At 50.6% G+C, this 14,772-nt stretch overlaps 1 protein-coding gene across 2 annotated transcripts; it reads left to right on the plus strand.

The window, feature by feature from the left end:
• Positions 1-636: 636 nt before the first annotated feature.
• On the plus strand, positions 637-14,240 carry DELE1 (DAP3 binding cell death enhancer 1). 2 transcript variants are annotated; one of them, XM_026499043.4, is made up of 13 exons: positions 637-829; positions 1,496-1,610; positions 1,705-1,828; positions 3,933-4,080; positions 5,024-5,185; positions 5,442-5,530; positions 5,632-5,728; positions 8,372-8,514; positions 9,341-9,499; positions 9,605-9,697; positions 11,944-12,109; positions 12,644-12,883; positions 13,658-14,240. In XM_026499043.4, exons 1-12 carry the CDS (start codon positions 799-801, stop codon positions 12,880-12,882), a joined length of 1,566 nt encoding a protein of 521 aa, XP_026354828.1. In that variant the 5' UTR covers positions 637-798; the 3' UTR covers position 12,883; positions 13,658-14,240. The 2 variants fall into 2 exon arrangements, with proteins under 2 accessions (XP_026354828.1, XP_057162942.1); XM_057306959.1 differs by lacking the exon at positions 9,605-9,697 and having other exon boundaries at positions 660-829.
• The last annotated feature ends 532 nt before the right edge of the window (positions 14,241-14,772 follow it).

Raw genomic sequence — 14,772 nt, forward strand, 5'->3', positions numbered from 1 at the left:
CTTTGGGTAGGTCCAAGGAGGGCTTTGATTAACAGACGCGTGGGGTGGGGGGAGTCTCCTCTTAGGTATTTCTAAAGGAACTCAGGTTGTTCCTGTGGAGCCAGCAAGGACTAGTCGAGATCACTCCATTAGATCCTATCATGGCGCAGGATAAGGCCCAGACAGGGGAAGGGGTCGTGCGGAGGCGACACGGTGACACAAAGCGGAGCCAGAGCTGGAACCCCGGAATCAGAACGCTGCCTTTTTTCATCGCCTACCCCGTCGGTCCGGGCCCGCACCTCCTAGTCGCGGGCCCTGGACGGGAAAGCTCGGACTACGGGCTTCTCTCCTCCCCCCCTGGCCCTGGTTACTCGTCCAGTGGCGGGGCTGGGGAACAGGGTTCCCCTTTCGCGTCTCCACGGTGTCTGCAAAGCTGTCCCGCGCTACCGAGGCCGTCCCAGCCCCGCCTTTGCACAGTCCCGTTTCTGACGCGGTTCAGCTCGGCCACCTGCGACCCCCCGCCGCTGCGCGCTCTCCCCACCCTCGGGCGGGCGGCGTGCGACACCTCCTCCAGGGGGAGGTCGGGCCCACATCCACGTCCTTCCGCAGTTCACCTCCTCGCCAGCCCCAAAGACGCCCACACCCCCACTTCCTTTCGTGCGGCGCCGGCCTTCCGGCTGCGCCCCATTCTAATTGGCTGGCTGAGCGCTTCCTCAGGACTCGGCCATTCGGAGGGGGCCACAGCGGTCCCTCTAGCCGTCGCCTCGTGGTCTGGCCTCCGTCTTTGGACTACGAGTTCTCTATGCTGTTGGCGACGACATGTGGCGCCTCCCGGGACTCCTGGGCCGAGGTAAGGGACGTCGGAGCCGCGGGTCGGGAGGAAGCTGAGACTTGGAGCTAGAGAAAGAGGACGGGCCAAGAAGACTGAGCCGAAGCTGTAGCGGGCGGGGTTAAAGTTGAGGGAAGGCGGGGCCTAAGTGGGCGTGGCCACACCCGCCTGTCGGGGGTCCCAGGAATCGCGGTGTGGGTGGGGCGCATGGGAAGAGGGTGGAGCGTAGAGCCACGGAGATGGGTGGAGCTATTGGAAGGGGGAGGAGTCAAATGGTTCTGGAAGTCTATGAAAGATGAGTAGGGGCCGCTGGAGTAGGCGGAGCCAATGAGAAAAGGCGGGATTTAGAGACGGAGAGTCAAACATTGAGAGTTTGTGTGTGAAAGTCCAGTAATTTTATTGTAACAGTGATTGTCAGCCCTGGGACGACTTCGGAGTCACCTAGGGAGCATTTTCAAAATTTGCCCTGAATGATCCTGGTTAATTGGTTCTGGATGGCGCCTTAGAAACTGTACTAGGCAAAAGAGTCCCTTGTATGTCCTTGTTTAAGAACTGCAGAGGCAGATGCCAGTGATTCCTGGGTTTTTGGGGTGGGGCTCTGTCAAATGGCAAAGGGAAGATCGGTGGGACCGCCATTGCCTCAGTTCTGTTTATGTCGAGGTGCTTGATCTTTGTTGTTCTACACAGCTCTTCCCCGTCTGCTGGGACCTGGCCTCCGGGGGGTGACCCCCAAGTCCACCAACCCAGATGGGCCACAGGCTGCCTCCTCCAACCTGGTAGTCCCTGTGCCCAGCTTTGACAGGTGAGGTACTCCCATTCTGTCACCCGTCTCTTCCTCTGGCCTCCTCCTCCTCACACTTGGGATAGAACTTGATAGCCTTTCTTGCCTCATCTAGGTCGGGCCCCCATGGCTCAGGCCCAGGCACAAACAGGGGCCCAAGGTCTCATGGATGGAAGGATGCCTTCCAGTGGATGTCTACCCGTGTTTCCCCAAACACCTTGTGGGATGCCATATCATGGGTAAGGCTTCCCCAGTCCTGTCCTTGACCTTCGTGTGGATGAGAATGACCCTGCATGGAAATACAGCCTAGAAACAAGAGCTAGGGCATCATTGTTTCCACACTCAAAATTTGAGTAACCCATGGCATTGGAGCATATTTGGTGAGATATTGCTGCTCCCCCTCCCCCTGCCTTCTTTCTCCTTTTATTCAATAAACATTTGTTTAACACCTTCTCTGAACATTTTTGTTAGGCACAAGTGACACAGTGGAGAACAAGGTAGATGTTATTTTTGCCTCGATGAAGCTTACAATGAAGAATACTAAATAGCTAACACTTTATGTATTAATGTAAATATTGTATATGCATTATCATCTTTAATCCATACAAAAATCTTGCAAGGGAGATATAACCTCCATTTTATAGATAAGGGAACTCAGGCTCTGAAACTTTAAGTAACATGCTCAAGGTCATACAGCTATGAAGTAGAGAAACCATATTTATCTGCAGCTCATGCTCTTAGCTACTATGCTGTACAGCTTACTGTTTATTTCTCTGTGCACTCGAATTTTGTCTTTCTCCCTCAATGAAAATGTAAATTCCATGGGACAGAGACTGTAACTTGTCTTTACCAGTGTACCCAGTGCCTGTTGTAATAAATATTTGGGTGTGCACGGGAAGGGACAGAGAAAACCTAGTACAGATCCTGGTGCATGATAGTTGCTCAGAAAATATTTGTTAACTCTGACCTATAAAGTCAGGTGCTCAGTAGCAAACACTAGGTCCAACAAGGCAGACTCTTTGCCATCCAGGTTCTGCACACATCACCCTCGCTTCTGTCACATCTCATCCCTATCACTTTCATGCTGTGTACTTTGGACAAGTAACTTGACTTCCCTGAGGATCGGTTGTCTCATTGTAAATTGGTGTCATCAGCAGAATGGACCCTGGAATGTCTCTGTGGCAGGGCCACTTCTCTCTGTGGAGCTGTGGACTAGGGGCATAACAGACTCCGGAGAGCAGAGCATTTTCCCAGTTTGTCAAAGATCTGAGCCCTAGAGCAATTCCACAGTGAATCCTTCTAGAAACTGGGCCCGGATTCCAGGGGCCCAGATGCTATCCCTCAGCTCTGTCACTATTGACCATGTGAAAGGGCCTGAGTACAAGCTGTCCCTACTGCCGTGGATACATGTCCCTGTTATTACATGCTGGCACCTTTTCTTCCTTCTGGCCTCAGTTCACATATCACCCCTACAGAGAGGCTTTCCTTGATGCCCTGTTTTCTCAGACCTCCCTCTTATGCTCTGTGAAAACTCCTGATTTGTTTCTTTTTTGGCATTTAGCATAACTTGTAGTTATTTTGTTTATTTCTCTGTGTACTCAAAATTTGTGTTTCTCCCTCAATGAAAATGTAAACTCCATGAGGACAGAGACTGTAACTTGTCTTGGCCAGTGTACCCAGCGCCTGTTCTAATAAATAAGTATTTGGGTGTGCACAGGAAGGGGCAGGGAAAACCAAGAAGTCACTGGGCTAGGAGCTAGCTTAGGTCTTCTACAGACCTGTTGGAGAAGAGACACCGAGACACCTTCAGCAGGCCTGTACCTGTGAATGTGTCTCTGGTGGGGTGGCTTGGGCAGAGGGAAGAGAAGACTTGTGCCCTAGGCTAGAGAAGGAGAGTGAACCTGATGGGGAACTCTGACCTGTCACTGCATTTGTGACCAGGCCCCAGCTTACCACATTATCTTTTTGCCTGCTTAGACTTTATTTATTCATTCACTTATTATACATTTAATAAATACATGCATGTATTTATTAGTGCTATATCTTAGTACTCTCCTGGGCTCCGGGGATACATTGGTGAGCAAGACACACATGATTCCTGCCCTCATGGTGCTTAGAGACTAACAGGAAAGACAGAGCTTAGCTAAATAATTGTCAGGGTGATTATTTAAGTACCAGTGTGACCAGGGCTCTACAGGGAAAGTTTGGGTGTGGGAAGAGGATTAGTTGGCCTCAGCCAGGAGTCAGGATAGGCTTCTTGAGGAAGTGATGTTTGAGCTGAAGGGTGAGACTGAAGGCAGTGACTGGTGCAAAGCCGGGTTCCTGACGTGCTGTCTTTCCCAGGGCACTCTGGCCGTGCTGGCCCTGCAGCTGGCAAAGCAGATCCACTTCCAGTCGTCCCTGCCAGCAGGATCTCGGCAAGCAGGGCACTGCTCTTGGCACAGTCCCCTGGACCATTTCCTCTCATCTCCCTGGTGGCATCCACACTCCTGTGAGTTCTCAGTCCCAGGGACAGGAGGGCTAGGCTGGGAGTTTCTCTGGGCCAGGAAGCGTCTCTGGACACACCTCAGGAAAAGAGCCATCAGCAGCTCCTTGCCTTTCCTATCTGAAGTCAGAGGAAGGGGAATGTGAGGAAGTTCTATCCACCCAGGGTGTGGGCCACACCTGCCCCTCAGCATCCTCCCATGTCCTCCCCTTACCTTCCATGGAGGGAGCCCCACAGGGATCCAGCCTACTTTAGATCCTGGGTGTGGCTTCCTGGTTACCCCTCAGCCAGTTGGGTCATTCTCTGGTTAGTCATTCATGAATAAGTGAATCTTCATTGAATAGTTATTATGTACCATGGTACCCAGGCAGGACAGCCTAAGTTAAGGCCCTGGAGTTAGTGTCGGGGTTCAAGCCCCAGAGCTGTCGCATACTAGTCTTGTGTCCCTGAACAAATCACTTTTAAATTCCCTGTGCCTCAGTTCTGTCATCTATAAAATGGGATAATTAATAAAACCTACCTCATATGTTTCTTGGGAAGAGTAAATGAGTTAATACATGTCAAAGAGTTAGAACAGTGCCTGGCACATAGTAAGTACCCAGTAAGTATTAGTTTAAGTTCTTGTTCTTATGATTATAATCATGATCAGTATTATCAAACAAAGTGTTAGCTGCTGGGGCTACAACAGTGAATAAGGTAGATGCCCCCCTGCTACTGAAAGAATTCAGGCAGAGGAATGATTTATACCTAAGGCAGGAGATTAGCATAAATGGGGACCCCTACCAATGGAAGCCAGCAAAGGAAATGGAGGAGGGAGGTTGAGGCGTGTGAAGGAGGTGTCAGAGGAGATTCCCCATTCTTCCCCCAAACCTCAGAGAACACTCAGTCAAGCCTGAGCAGACTGAGCTGATCCCCTTCTGATGTGGCTGCACTTACTGGGTCTTTCCAGCACTTCAGAGGCACATCCTCCCCAGCCCTGATGGCCCAGCTCCCAGGTATACTGGCCCCAGGGAACCCAGGCTGGACCAGGAGGAACTCTCCACTCAGCCCGAGAACCTCTCTTCACACGGCTCCTTGAGGGCATCTGATCTTCAGGGTCCCTCTGAGGAAGGTATGTTTCCACCTCCTAGAATAAGCCCAAAGTAGGGGGGGTAGGGAATTGGGCAGATGGACATTTGTCTCTGCATATGCCAGATAAGGGAATTGTCATTCCTCTAGGGCCCCTGCTTTCTGGAGCACTTTGGAATGATTCTGTTCCCTAGCAGTGGCACTGGCTAGAGGGGCTGGGGAGATTAGGACAGTGGGAGAAAAGGAGAAACCACACTTTCTCCTTTGCCTTGACTGGGTGTCACCCATTCTCCTTGCAGATCCCAGTGATCTCGGCTTCCTGCCCACCAGCGGTAGCTTCCTATCCAGGGCAAAGCCAGCCCAGCCTCAGCCCACTGGAGAAAAGCAGGTATTGTTCAGATTTGGCCTCCAGATCCACGTAACATTCCCCTGGGCAGGTGGCAGTTCCAATGAACTGTCCCATGATGAGTCTTTATATTTCTTCCCCAGGAACAAGATAAATCAAAAACTCTTTCCCTCGAGGAGGCTGTGACTTCCATTCAGCAGCTCTTCCAGCTCACCGTTTCCATTGCTTTCAACTTCCTGGGTAACTGGGTGGACCTTGCATCAAGGCAGGCGGATGGGAAAATGGAAAGGGTATGGGGTTGCTTAAACAGAGTTAGGGTAGGGAGTGGTTTAAACAAGAGAGAGTTTATTTTCTCCTGGGTAAGCAGACCAAATCTGGCATGGTGGCCCAGTGGTGTCAGGGACCCATCCTCCTGATTCTGCCATTCTTAAAACTGGTTTCCATCTCAAGATCCAGTTTGGCTATTCAAATAGCTTTTTTCTGGAAGGGTAAAGGTGGGAAAGCTAAAGGATCACTCCTTTCCAACCTAGAAGTTGTACAAATCATTGTCCAGAATGTAGGCTTATGGCCACACCTCCTTGCAGAGGAGACTGGGAAATATAGTCTTTAGCTGAATGACCACGTGCTTACCTGAAAATTCTGTTCCTATTTAAGAAGGAGAAGAGAAATCTTGGAGGATACCTTGTATTTTCTGACACATTTAGGCAAGAGCAGGCTCCTGAGATTTGGAGCAGGCCCTCAGGTGCCCAAACAGGAACCTATATCCAGAGACTCCAGGTGCCCCTCCACCATCTGTCCTGTTCTCCATGGTGACTTGGCCTAAGTTTCAGCCCTTTTAATGTGGCAACTCAGATAATGGGCAGATGGGTGAGAAGCTGGGATTCATTCAGTACAAATTTCACCTTTTGCTAGGCCCTATTTTAGGTTTTAGGGATACAGTGATTCATAAAACAGAGTCCTTACTCTCATGGAACTGACATATGAATCGGGATGGGGGGAAAAAAACAGTACATTGGCAAACATAAGAGAATTTCTGATAGTGGTAAATGTTATAGAGAAGAGTAAATAGGGGAACACTCCTATTTGTCAGTGAATTGGGGAAGGAGCAACTTTGGATTTGGAAGTCCTCACCGATGGGAAGAACTTTGCACTAAGGCTTGACTCACAAAAGCAAGCCAGTCTTGTTTCCATCCAGAGAAAGAGCTTTCCAAACAGAGGGAAGAGCAAGTACAAAGGTCCTGAGGCAGCACTGGGTTTTGCTTGTTGAAGGAACAAAAGAAAGGTGAGTGTGGCTGGAACTTAGAGATCACCAGGACAGTAGAAAAAGATGGAAGTCAGAGAAGCAGAGAGGGGCCAGATCAGGCAAGGCCTTCTGAGCCACAAAGGAGTGTGGATTTTCAAAGCGAGATAAGAAGCCAATGGAGGGTTTTACACTGGAGTAGGAGGAGGGGCCGTCACATGATCTGATTTACTTTTTCAGATTTCTCTGGCTGTTGTATGGACAGACGTGGAGGGCAGGGATGCCAGAGGAAACAGGAGACTGGGTGGAAGCTGTTACTGATGGCATAGCAAAGCCTCATGGTGTCTTGATTTAGGTTAGAGGCAGAGGAGACAAAGAAGAGAGGTGGATCAGGGAGCCAGCTTGGGGAATGGACACAGGGTGGGATCCTTCGCCCTCTTGAGTCTTCTCAAGGACAGAGGGCTCTGAATCCTGGACAGCGAATCTTCAGGCAGCAGGGAGGTGACTTTAATTCACTGCGGGCTGAATGGAACTTGGCTTCTGGCTCATTAGCTTTTTGTGATTTTGATGGGCAGTCTCTTCTGAGAATTTTCTTGCCCATTCCTTCATTCATATATTCATTTATTCAGCAATGCTAAGCAGTGTGGCAGAACACAAAGGGAGCATAAGCCATAATCATATTTTGCATTTGTATAGAGCTTTCACCCTATGCAAAGTTATTTCTTCTACATTCTTTTTCTGCTTCTGCCTCCAGGATTTTGCAGTCTAATTGAGGAGACAGGGCTTGTACTCTGGAAACAGTTTAGTTCATAGAAAAAGGGTTGTATATTAAGTAAATGCCAAAAGAGTGTTTAAAGCCTGAGTGTGGTCTGAAGGTTCCAGAGAAACAGGATGGGAAGGCCTGATGGTGGAGGCAGAGAGATACCCCAGGCAGGAGAGACAGCTCAAGCAAAGGTTTGAATGGGAACTCGGCTGTGCCCAGCCCCGTCTCTGTTTTTCATTTGCTTGTTTGTTTGGATGATACGATGAACATGGGCTTGGCTGTCTGACATCCCTGAGTTCAGGTCACAGCTGTCTTATATTCTTTCTCACAATTTCCTCCTAAAGCAGGGTTAACAGTATCAGCTGTTACCAGTTACATTTAGTAACAAGCAGCCTAGACCCACTCTGGCTAACTTAAGCACAGAAGGAATCCATTAGGATATATTGACTTGCCATGGGTCAGAAAGAACAGGAATCAGGAAAGCTCCTGGCATCCGGGGTGGGGAATAACTTAGGGACAGTGTCTTCAGAATGCTGCTGTCAGAATAAACCTGCAAAAGCTGTTTTCTCTCATGCCTCAACCAGGTTTAAGATTCCAATTCCTGAGTGAGGGAGTTATTGGTTGGGAGAGCACAGCACATTGACTGATCGCAGGGAATGGGGTGGGGGGAGGGAGATCGGGATGCTGTCACCAAGAAGAGGATGTTGTATAGGAGGACCGAACCCACTGATATCTCTGGCAAACCAGTGAAACATTCGGAGGATGGAAACATGCAAAGTGTCTAGCACCAAAAAGAAGGAAAGCAGCCTATGAGTATCTGGCCAAAGAGGTGGGGAAGTTCACAGAGGAAGCTGTGTTTCTACTCCGTGCTTTCTTACAGGCACAGAGAACATGAGGAATGGGGACTACACGGCAGCCTTTTCTTACTTCCAGAAGGCGGCAGACCATGGCTACAGCAAAGCGCAGTACAACGTGGGCTTGTGTCACGAGCATGGCAGAGGCACCCCCAGGGACCTTGGCAAGGTACTGCATCCTCTCCCTGTCCCCAGGCCTGTCCGCCGTGCTGCACTGTTCAGAGGTGACCTCCAGAAGTGAGCGGTGGGCAGGGCTTAGGCAGAGTTCAGCTTCTCTCTCTCAGCCACGAGAGAAAAAGCAGCAGCTCCTGACTTCTAGGAATTTAGATTCAAAAGGAGTCGGGGACCTTGTCTTTCTTCTCTGCAGCTGTATCCTCAGGACCTAGACCTTCACCTTGATGAATGGATTAATTCACTCTAAGTAGGATAAGTACACAGAGGTGTTATATACAAGAGCGGATTTCTTAGAATTGTATATGAGGCAAAAAAAGAAGAGGGAAGCAATTTGAAGTTCCTTCAATAGTGAATTGGTTAATAATATCTCTGTGGGTCTTAAAATGATGCACTAGACCTATATTTACTGGCAGAGAAAGACATTCTTGGTGTATTGTTAAATGAAAAAATAGGTTACAAAATTGTGAATGTTATTCTCTCTCTCACTCTGTTTCTCTCTCCCTATACACACATGCATTTATATGTGTGTGTGTGAATGTATATACGTGTATGTATAAATACGTGTGTGTGTGGGAAGATATTTGCAAAGCTGTAAACTGAAAGGTGAGCAGAGAATGATCTTTAGGAGGCAGAGTTTCTTGGAATTTCAGGTTTCTATTTTCAATTTATCTGTATTTTGAAATTTTGGCTTCTCTGTATTTTCTGATTAATTTGTATTGATTATGTCCTATTTAATTAAAATAATTTTTACAAATTTCACTCGAAGGAAAAGCTGGCTTGCAGGGGTACCCACTGACTGGGGGTCTCTCCCTTTGTCCCAGGCAGCCCTTTCCTACCAGCTGGCTGCCAGCCAGGGCCACAGCCTGGCTCAGTACCGCTATGCCAGGTGTCTGCTGCAAGGCCCGGCCTCCGCCGGGGGCCCTAAGCAGCAGAGGGCAGTGTCCATGCTGAAGCAGGCTGCAGACTCGGGCCTGAGAGAGGTGAGTGCCCAGGTGGGGGGGGGGGGGGGGTCTCTCCTGGGCACGTGGAGCACGTGGGGCCTGGAAGGGAGCGAGATAACCTTTTACCTTCCTCCCTGAACACAGGCTCAAGCTTTCCTCGGGGTGCTTTTCACCAAGGAGCCACACCTGGATGCACAGAGGGCTGTGAAATACTTTTGGCTCGCAGCCAACAACGGGGTAGGCAATCTCCAGTGTCCCAGCATGTTGGGGATCGAGTCTGAGGAAGGAGGGGATTTGGGAACTGGTACCAAGCTCCAGGGGGTGCACACGAGAAGCTGGACAGGAACACACTGGGCCAGCTTCAAGTCTTAACGGTCCCTGACCGCCTGTGCGAGCCCTGGGCGGGTCTGGTGGTGCGGGGAGCTGGCTTACGCCCGGCTGCAGAGGTGCTGGTGCCGCCACACCAGCCGCGGGAGGAGTATCTGCCGCACAGAAATGACTCAGTGCTCCAAGGCGGGGTTTCTTCCACAGCCGGTTGTTACAATGACCAGTGCAGTACCGGCCGGTTGCTTCCTGTTCCCCTGTTTCCCTCGTCTCCGAAACTGCGATAATACTGCCTCGCCCGTCCGCTGCTTCGCGGGGTGGTGGTGGTGGTGGTTGTGAGGATCACAAGCTACCTGAGGTCACAGGTGTGCGAGCGCTTGGTCGGCGCTGCACGGGGAAGGTGCAGCCTCACGAGCAGTGCGCTGCAGGGAAGTCAGAAGACGCGGAGCAGTTTGGGGGGGCGCCAGATGTCGGGGGGGCATTGGCACCCAGCCTGCACGATCCACAGTGTGTTCTCCGGAGTATCAGTTCCACGGGGTGTTCATAAGTAATACCAGGGAAAACATGGTCCTAGGGGTTTGGAAATACTGAGCTCACCAGGTGTCTTCAGTGCAGGAGATCTCAGAGCTGTCCCTCTGTGCGAATCACCAAGAAGCCATCTCTGGTTTGCTGTATTCCTCAAGTGTACTTGTCCAGGAGTTTTTGGGGGGGTGGCCTCCTGGAGGACCAGGAGTACTGGATTAAAGCAAGCCACGTGCCTGGACTAGAATTGCCCTGTGCAGGGGCTGCTGCTCCTCTGTGTTCTGGGGCCAACACAGTGATAGCTTCATCGAACTCCTGGGTATCAGAATACTCTCTTATTTTCACTCGGTGTTACCTGTCGTTGCCATCAAAAGGTGACCAACGTCACTAGCCAGTACTGCCTCTGTGCCTGCCTTCCTTGATGGAGCCCCAGAGCCTTCCTCGGCTCCTGAGGGAGCCTCACGTTCTTCATGTGCTGGACCTGCCCGGGGGCCCCTTGGTCTGCGTTAGCCACCCAGCGCACTAGAAGAAGTGTGCAAAGGGATGCTAGGTAACACGGTGTTGGGCACAGTCCTCACACTCACCCACTCCAGTAGGAATTGTGTCTCTGTAGGTTTGTACTGAGCAGTGTGGCAGGGTGGGTGTTTTGGCCTTACGAGTGTCAGGTACTGTGTTCGAAGCTGGTCTATGGCCGTGAGTCCACCATATTTATTACGTAGACTTTGGCGTGCATGTTACAGAAACTCTGGCCAGAAATTTGACGCTAGAAGGTAGATGAGAAATGGGACTGTGGTTGGGAATCAACTGAGTATTTTGTTTTTTTGAGTTGGAGGCTTGAATATAAGGATAATAATCCACCAGAGAGGGAGAGATTAATGATGTGGGTATCTAAAGTTATGAAAATAATAACATAACCTAAGTACTGTTCATGTATTAAAGAATATAATCCTCATAACAATGCAGTAAGGTAGGTACTGTTATTTCCCACTTTACAGATGAGGAAACTGAGGCTCAGAGGCGTAGAACAGCATGCCTGAGGTTCCTCCACAGTAGGTGGTGGAGCCGAGACTGGAAACCAGGCCGTCCGGCTCTGCAGGTTGTGCTCCGAAGCCCTACCTGCTACTGCCTCCTAGTTCTCAGATGAGAGAGGATCCAGAGCCTTTTCACCTTTCAAAGGAGGAATGTTCTCTGTACCGTATGTTCTGCAGCACCTGGGCAGACGTTCAGAAAGGCATGCAGGGCCTCTGGGAGGCCTAGCCTCCGCTCTTGCTCCTGGCTCTTTCAGCTGAAGTAGGAGCCTGACTCCCGGGTTCCCCGTGGTTGGACTGGCTGCTCCCTGTGGCCCTCACTTCTGCCTTCCTTCATCACTAGCCTCGGTGAGAGAAGCCGCCGCGCTGCTCTGGCTCGAAGCTCCCCGGGCAGAAGGATCCCCATCTCCTCTGTGTTGGGCAAACTCCGGGCCTCTGGCTTTTTCAACTTGAGATCCCTTGGTACAGGGGGGGCCAGGACTGGGCCTCGAACCTGCACGGATGAAGCCCCAGCTTGCCTGACTGCTCCACCTTCCTCTTGCCTTTGCGTTCCAGTTGTTCACTCCCGCATGTGTGCATATCTATGTGTCTGTCCATTTTCCCCTTTAGGACTCACAGAGCAGGTACCACTTGGGAATTTGCTATGAGAAGGGCCTTGGTGTGCAGAGGAACCTGGGAGAGGCTGTGAGATGTTACCAGCAGTCAGCAGCTCTGGGCAATGAACCTGCCCAGGAGAGGTTGCGGACCCTCTTTTCCATGGAGGCAACACGTAAAGGTGTGTGTTGAAGCCAACAGGTACCCTCCCGTGACCTGATTACCAGTGACAGAGAAGGGGGTGACAGTAGCACTTGGTCCACTTGCCATTTCCTGCCCCGATGATGGGTAAGAGCACAGCTTTTTTGAGTCAGATACACCTGAGTTTTAAGCCCCGCTCTGTCACTGAACTTGGACTCGGTGTCTCTGAGCCTTAGGTTCTTCACTTCTGGAAGTGAGGGTACCAGTGGTACCTCTCGCGTTGGGTTGTAAGGATTAAATGAGAGGGCTCTAGAGGGCTTATTAGCACAACCTGGCACACAGCAGGTTGTGAATCAGTGGTAGCTGCTGTGATGATGTTCCAGGAGACGGTATCCCAGCACTGCCTCATTGCCTTGAGTTACCCTTCAAGGGCTCTAAGAGTCCTGCTCACTCACAAGTCACTCCGGCTGGCCTGGGTTAACAACGGCAGAGGCAACTAAGTCCTTTATGAAGTCCTTGCTCCAAAGTAGGAACTCACAGTATGAGTAAGAGCTGCTCTCACCTCTCCTCACAGCCCTGGCGCCCAGCGACCTGGCAGTTAGAGGATTGAAGTCCTTCTCCAGTCCCTCCCTCCACAGCCTCAATACTCTGCTGGCAGGAGCCTCCGGCCTCCCACACGCCTCGAGCACAGGGAACCTTGGCCTCCTCTGTAGAAGTGGGCGTCTCGGAGCCAGCCCCGGAGCCCCCAGCAGGGCTCTCCCCCCGCACAACTACCCCTTGGAAAGGAGTCTCGTCAGACTGGGTTTTGGCTAAGGTGAGATAAGACCTAGGCACTGGTGCCTCTCACTGGTGTTGGGGAGGAGGGCGGAGAGGTTGGATGGTAACAAAAACAGGTGTCACTGTCCCTTTCCAAGGTGGACTTGCCGGTGGGAGCTGAGGTTCTCAAGCAATTTCAGGTGCATGACTCATAAATGACTTTGACCTTTCCCCTAGTTGGTAGCCTCCCAGATGAGCAGTGGAAACATTCACGGTGATTTCTGGTTCTGTGCACAAAAGGGATTCATTCAGTGACATGTGAAAAATTCTGCTGAAAGGTCCAGAGACCCTGGACCTCACCTTAGCCTATGACCTTGAGTAAACCCCTTACCTATTTCCTCACATGCCTCAGTTTCCTCAGGCTCAGACTACATCAGTTTTTGCCAACATCTGATGTGTGTGCCTCTGGTGGTTCACAAGAGGATTTTAGGTCCTCAGTACTTGCTCTCTCAGGAGTTGGATATTTAATACATAATGTAAAAATGTGACTAGCACATTGTGGTTTCCAGATATAAATAATCCATTTAAAGAAAAACGTTGTGAAATTGGATAAAGGGGAGCACAGATCCAGAGAGGTGGCAAAAACCAAGAGGTTAGTTCCGTGAACGGCTAAAATTTAGGGAACACTGAATTGGGCCATTCTCAAGATGAGCCCCAACATTCACTTTCGGTCATCTCCTATGGATTCATGATTATCTCCCATTTCACCTTTGAGTTGGAAGGAACAAGTTTCTTGCCTACGTGCTTGACCTATCTGCTTGATTTTTTTCAGACCTTCTCACTTCAGCCCTAAAGAAGGTAGCCTGTGGGTTCTCAGAGAGATACCACAACTTGAGTCCCAGGGCAGAGGCCAGGTACCCACTCAGCTTCCCAGAGAACCTTAAGCACCTGCCCCAGCACAGTAAAGAAGAAAGTGTGTGAAGACCCAGGTCGTGGCCCTGTCAGCTTGAAGCAGTGACTGACCCGCTACATTGTTTTCTCAGTTGTAAACCAAAGGCATTGGTGTCTGCCCTTCTACCCTCCCGAGCCTGTGTAGGACATTTTGCTGCAGAAAGGACCTTGGTCCTCACTGAAGCCCAAGGAGGCAGAGTGGTGCCCGTGGTTATGTGGCTTTATGAGTCACCAGGCCAGGAGAAGACCCAGGTCCCCTGACTCCCGGCCCGGGGCTCTTTTGCGCCAGTTCACACTGTAGCTTTACGTGCAAGTGTTCTTGTCGTCCGGCCAGCGTGAGGGAGGAATGGAGACTGGGCACCTGGAGGCTCGCAGCAGGAAAGTATAGATTTTGAGATCCTTGTTTGTGAAGGGTATGCCAGAAATGGATGGGAGTTTAATAAAATAGATATTGGATTATCTCATCACTCTTGCCCTTGAGTATGTTGGGGGTTGGGCAGGGGGAGCTGAAAGCTGAGGCTCCAACCTCATTTCTAAACTCTCCATTAACCAATTTGAAGGGTCTTAAAAGCTTCTTCAAGAGAGAGACTTAGGAAAAAATGATTTCTGAGTCAACGCTAATGACTCCAATTACTGAATTTGTGCATAGCTGTTCCCTGGCTTTTGGATGTTAGCCCAAATTCAATAGCATAGATGCGGTGAGGGTGGGGGAAGGACTGAAGACCAAACCCTCTAGTAACTGTTCAAATAGGGAAGAGCACCCAGCCCCGCTAGTTGAAAGGTGGGAGGAATTGGGCGGGAGAGGGTTGTCCATATTTCCCTTTATGCTGTCCACCTCTCTCTTCCCAACCTCTAGTGGGTCCTGCCACACTTTTCCAGCACCTTCCTCTCACGACTGGCTTCCACCAGCTCCAGCGTCCCCCCCCCCCCCCCCGACTGCTGCTCTCTTTCCAGGGCTGCCCTGCACACTGGCTTCCACACCCCCATGCTGGTCCC

The sequence above is a fragment of the Ursus arctos genome, unplaced genomic scaffold, assembly GCF_023065955.2.
Source record: "Ursus arctos isolate Adak ecotype North America unplaced genomic scaffold, UrsArc2.0 scaffold_5, whole genome shotgun sequence".
NCBI lineage: Eukaryota > Metazoa > Chordata > Mammalia > Carnivora > Ursidae > Ursus > Ursus arctos.

Bases quoted from the DNA above. Each gene is read 5' to 3' on its own strand.
- DELE1 (XM_026499043.4), top strand. From the start codon at position 799: ATGTGGCGCCTCCCGGGACTCCTGGGCCGAG. The intron at 9,500-9,604 runs GTGAGTGCCCAG...CCCTGAACACAG, and splicing joins CAGACTCGGGCCTGAGAGAG to GCTCAAGCTTTCCTCGGGGT. The intron at 9,698-11,943 runs GTAGGCAATCTC...TTTCCCCTTTAG, and splicing joins GGCTCGCAGCCAACAACGGG to GACTCACAGAGCAGGTACCA.